Source organism: Gigantopelta aegis, chromosome 4 (assembly GCF_016097555.1).
Source record: "Gigantopelta aegis isolate Gae_Host chromosome 4, Gae_host_genome, whole genome shotgun sequence".
NCBI classification, from domain to species: domain Eukaryota; kingdom Metazoa; phylum Mollusca; class Gastropoda; order Neomphalida; family Peltospiridae; genus Gigantopelta; species Gigantopelta aegis.
In genome coordinates, this window is record NC_054702.1 from 181,391 (window position 1) to 187,341 (window position 5,951).

A 5,951-nucleotide genomic window follows, 5' to 3' on the forward strand; every position below is an offset into this window, starting at 1 on the left:
ATATAAATCTTACGTATTATATTTTAATATACATCTTACGTGTTATATTTTAATATACATCTTACGTGTTATATTTTAATATATATCTTACGTGTTATATTTTAATATATATATCTTACGTATTACATTTTAATATACATCTTACGTGTTATATTTTAATATATATCTTACGCGTTATATTTTGATATATATCTCACGCGTTATATTTTAATATATATCTCACACGTTATATTTTAATATATATCTCACGTGTTATATTTTAATATATATCTTACGTATTATATTTTAATATACATCTTACGTGCTATATTTTAATAATTTTATAAACTTTGGGTTTGATTTAAGAAAGAGAATACTCGCTTAATTGTCGATTCTTGAAAAGTGTTACATAAGTGACACATTCTACATAAGTGACATATTCTACATAAGTGACATATTCTGCAACAAAATACTCGCACCGTTTTATTCCTTAGACATTATCTCTGAAGTGAACTTTTCAGACTTTTTGAGGGATCACATTTTAAAAATATCACCGATAGAACAATGCATTTTTTAAAGCAGAAAATAAGGTTTCAAATAGTGATTAGGGATTAAAAGGCACACCGTTACAGAGCGTTACAAAGCATACCTCATGGCCGAATTTAGTCATCCATAATAAATATATTATAGAAAGAATACGTTTAAAGATAACATTTGAACAGGCCCGTCCCATTTTACTACCCCCCCCCCCCCCCTTCCCCCCCATGCTTCGCCATCAATATGTTGCCTCTGTCAGCCAATTGCAGTGTCACACTTTGGACACGTTATTTGTATTCTGTGGATATATTACACATTACGGTAAGAAATGTTAGTTCAAGTGAATTGCAGTTTTTGAGACAAATGGTGTTGGTCAACACAATGGTGAAAACTAAACATCAGACACTTATGATTTGCACGCACAAGAACGTGTGTGTGTGTGTTTGTGTGTGTGTGTGTGTGTGTTTGGGTAAATGTGGCACAATTGTTTGCCAAGTTTGTAGTCTCTGGATCCGCAATTTGCACCTTTGAAAGACGTAAAAGCCACAAAAAAGCCACAACAAAAACAACAATGCACAACAACTCATTTATACAATATCACCAAACATCCTTTGTGCGCATACAGAACTGGAATATAAAGGTTAAAATATCACCTTATCAATACTATTAAAAAATCTACCGAAGGAAAGAAGAAAACAACGACCCCCCCCCCCCCAAAAAAAAAAGTAAAAGAAAAAAAGAAGAACTGATTTATTAATCATCGGCTATTGGATGGCAAACATTTGTCAATTTTTACATACAGTCTTAGAGAGGAAACCTGCTACATTTCCCCATTAGTAGCAAACGATGTTTTATTTGCACCATCCCTCAGACAGGATGGCACATACCACGGCCTTTGATATACCAGTCGTGGTGCACTGGATGGAACGAGAAATAGCCCAATGGGCCCAAACCGACCGCGCATCAGGCGATCGCTTTACCACTGGGCTATGTCCTGCCCTGCCTCGACGTTTACCCAACATGAACACGATGACGTCGCTGTGTGGTGCTGGTTTTAAACATGGCTTGTACTAGATGAAAACATGCATAGCTATGGGTCGTAACTAAAGGCTCTTACACATTGCATGCGACACGTGTGTGCGGTCCAGATTAAAAAAACTAAACATATATAAATTAAAAACAACAACAAAAGAAACAAAAAACGAAATACATGTTTCATTGAGAGTGTCCAGACTGGATGCGTGCATCTGCAAAGACACATGCGGCCAGGCGCAATACAATAATCGTATATGGTGTATTATATACTCAAACCGCAAACCGCAGACGTATCAGTCGCAACAGTGGGACCGCACGCACGCGCCGCATCCAGTCTGTATGAGCCTTTACACCGAGGCGAAACAAACAAACAAACAAACGAAAAGAAAAAATACAACAACACAAGACAAGAATAAACCTCTAGTGACTGCAGCCTACGCATTAAGAGATAACGGAGATGGACCAATACAAAGCCCCTGTACCAGCTGTGACGTGTATTGTTTGGATTAAGGTATATTTCCACGGCTCAACTTGCTGAAACCATTTGTAGTAGTCTTTTAAACATTATGGGCCGAACTTTCGAAACGTGATCACGATACGTTTAATTTAAATGTCATAAATTCTGATAAAAAATATGACACTCGCGGGTACCGTAAAGTATGAAATATACACGCTGTTTACTAAAGTTACACGTAAATTATTAAGTATACACGACTGTTTACTAAAGGTGACATGGGAAAAACACGTTTCGCCGATTCAGCTCTTTAATGGTATTGTTACACACCACTTGGAGAAATGGAAACGAACATTCTGGCCAATGAACTCTTGGCTACATATCACTAGTACATGTCGAGCCGTCTAAAGGCACCTTAAGGTATGTATAATATGTGTATAATATGTGTATACTATGTGTATAACATGTATATAACATGTACGTACTGTAGGCCTACAGCTATCACAGTGGTGGTGTTTAAATGTGCGAACAATGGTTGGGTGGTGTTTAAATGTGCGAACAATGGTTTTTATTTTAACTAAAAGGCAGAAAACTCAACGTCATGTCAATCAAACTCTCAAACTGACTCTTTTGGGAGCCATTTTTTTCTTGCAGCAAAACAGTTTCAATTCGTCGCAATCCTGAATAAAAGAAAACACACAAATTTAGCTGCCCTACTTCAATACTAAACAAGGGAAGCAGCAGAGGGCTCACCCCAAGGCGGGGGGGGGGGGGGGGGGGGGATGTGTATGGAAGGATCGATAGTGTTAATATTTGATATCTTCGAATTGGTCTCAATGGTCACCTTTATAAAGTGTTGACCCCACGTACCCGACCCATGGAAAGAAATGTTTTATTTAACGGCGCTCTCAACACATTTTATTTACGGTTATATGGCGTCAGACATATGGTTAAGGGCCACACATATTTTGAGAGGAAACCCGCTGTCTCCACTACATGGGCTACTCTTTCCGATTAGCACCAAGGGATCTTTTATTTGCGCTTCTCACAGGCAGGATAGCACAAACCATGTCCTTTGTTGAACCAGTTATGGATCACTGGTCGGTGCAAGTGATTTACACCTACCCATTGAGCCTTGCGGAGCACTCACTCAGGGTTTGGAGTCGGTATCTGGATTAAAACCCCCACGCCTCGACTGGAATCCGAACCCAGTACCTACCAGCCTGCAGACCGATGGCCTAACCACGATGCCACCGAGGCCGGTCCGACCAATGGAGTGCAGGACACATAATGTTCCAGGGAGTGAAAACGACAAATTTACGATTTTGTTTCTCCATGGATCAAGGAAGATTCCCACTAAATTTAGTTGGAAATGTTCTACAACGAAAACTGTTTAAAAGAAATGTATTTCTGTATACAACTCGAATAAAAGTCAACAATCCAGGGGAACATACTGGAACCCACATTAATGAAAATCACAAAGATGATAAATCATCTGATGAACTTTATAACTTTACATATATGTAGACTATACGATAATAACAATTATGGAAGTAGGGAAGATATTATTATTATTATTAGTAGTAGTAGTAGTAGTAGTAGTAATAGTAGTAGTAGTAGTAGTAGTAGTAGTAGTAGTAGTAGTAGTAGTAGTAGTAGTAGTAGTATTAACTTCATTTCCCCTTTTGCGCTCAGTCCCATAACAATGAGAAAATTCACAATTTTGGGATTCCATGGGTCTAAGAAGCTTCACAATTTAGGTGATTTAAAACAAATATTGGCTTCATGAGGGCTAGACGTAGCCCAGTGGTACAGCGTTCGCTCGATGCGCGGTTGGTCTGGGATCGATCCCCGTCGGTAGGCCGATTGAGCTATTTCTCATTCTAGCCAGTGCACCACGACTGGTATATCAAAGGCCGTGGTATGTACTACCCTGTCTGTGGGATGGTGCATATAAAAGATCCCTTGCTGCTAATCGAAAAGAGTAGTCCATGAAGTGTGGTCCTTAACCATATGTTTGACGCTATATAACCGTAAGTAAAATGTGTTGAGTGCGTCGTTAAATAAAATCTTTCTTTCTTTCTTTCATTATCCCCTTTTGGGCACAGCCCATTAGAGCTGGGCGGTATACCGTATTTACCATTCGCTATCGCTATTTTCTCAATACCCATTTACCGTAAGGAGTAGATTTCAAAATACCGAAATTTCGGTATTGAAAAATATTTCCCAAAAAGCACTAATAATATATCTGACGAACGCAAAATGGGTTGGTATAAATCAGACGAGAGCCTTGTGTATGGAGTTTAATTGTATTTAGATGAAATTAGCGGGCGAGCCATAACACAGGCATGCATTTAAAGCAGAGTATATTGAAAATAGCGCTCGATATCGGTATCCTGTCAATACCGAATACCGTACCGATACCGAGGTAAATCACCCTACAAATACAGATATCGATACCAAATCTCAAATTTCAATACTGCCCAGCTCTACAACCCATTATGCCCATGGGGATCAGAATGACTAAATTCACGATTTTGTTTCTCCACCGATTAAAGATGCTTCCAAATGCCAAGGATGCTTCCCACAACATTTGGTTGGAACTGATCAAGTAGTTTTAGAAAGTGAAAAGTTTACGCACGAAGGATCGCCTTTGGCTCACATAACAAAACAATGTTTACTATTAGAAATAGTGTTAATATATATGATATCTTCAAAATGGCCATACTCAGCTTTAATAAGTTTACTGTTAGCAATTGTGTTAATATGTGATCTCGTCGAAATGGTTATGTAACACATACCTTTACAAATGTCTACTGTTAGCAATTATGTTGATATTTTAGGCCTATTCCCGCTTAGTACTGGTTATGCTAACATGTACTGTTGGTAGTTTTCATAGAGTGTTTAGTGGATTCTGTTTATTGTAGGAGTAAAGAGGTGAAACCTGTGATAAACAAGAATCAATACATGTTGATGCCTCACCTTCCTCGACAAATTCCTTCTTGGTGGAAAACACAATCCGGAACCAGCCTGGTTCAGCACAATAGGACGCGGTGCCCCCCAGGATGTAGACCTTCCCTTCTTCTATAAAGCGGTCCTGAAGACGTTGCTCTGCTGCTACAGTCTTCTCACGTAGATACTAGAACAAAAAACACGTCATCGCACGATGTTGTTAGAACGCAAAATAAAGTGTCTTCTCAGAAAGGAATTAGAAAATTTAAACAAAATAGTGCTTTGTCAAAACAAAAGCCTTGTCAATGTTGGCCCAGATGAAACAAAAACCTCCGACTATGTCCGTATTAGCCCAGATAAAACAAAAAGCTCTTCACCTTGTCCATGTCAGCCCAGATAAAACAAAAACCTCTTTACCGTGTCCATGTCAGCCCAGATAAAACAAAAAGCTCTTCACCTTGTCCATATTAGCCAAGATAAAACAAAAACCTCTTTACCTTGTCCATGACAGCCCAGATAAAACAAAAACCTCTTTACCTTGTCCATGTCAGCCCAGATAAAACAGAAACCTCTTTACCTTGTCCATGTGAGCCCAGATAAAACAAAAACCTCTTTACCTTGTCCATGTCAGCCCAGATAAAACAAAAACCTCTTTACCTTGTCCATGTCAGCCCAGATAAAACAAAAACCTCTTCACCTTGTACATATTAGCCCAGATAAAACAAAAAGCTCTTCACCTTGTCCATGTCAGCCCAGATAAAACAAAAACCTCTTTACCTTGTCCATGTCAGCCCAGATAAAACAAAAACCTCTTCACCTTGTCCATGTCAGCCCAGATAAAACAAAAACCTCTTCACCTTGTCCATGTCAGCCCAGATAAAACAAAAAGCTCTTCACCTTGTCCATGTCAGCCCAGATAAAACAAAAAGCTCTTCACCTTGTCCATGTCAGCCCAGATGAAACAAAAAGCTCTTCACCTTGTCCATGTCAGCCC

General features: G+C 38.9%; 1 protein-coding gene across 3 annotated transcripts in view; it reads right to left on the bottom strand.

Annotated features, from left to right (window-relative positions):
- Nucleotides 1-1,392: 1,392 nt before the first annotated feature.
- Nucleotides 1,393-5,951, bottom strand: part of LOC121372048 (1-aminocyclopropane-1-carboxylate synthase-like protein 1) — a 5,424-nt gene continuing 865 nt past the window's right edge. For all 3 annotated transcript variants that reach the window (XM_041498298.1, XM_041498296.1, XM_041498297.1), the window contains exons 2-3: nt 4,988-5,144; nt 1,393-2,685 (exon numbers count right to left, since the gene is read on the bottom strand). In XM_041498298.1, the coding sequence (XP_041354232.1) occupies nt 2,579-2,685; nt 4,988-5,144 (264 nt within the window). In that variant the 3' untranslated portion in view covers nt 1,393-2,578. The remainder of the gene's footprint in view (nt 2,686-4,987; nt 5,145-5,951) is intronic.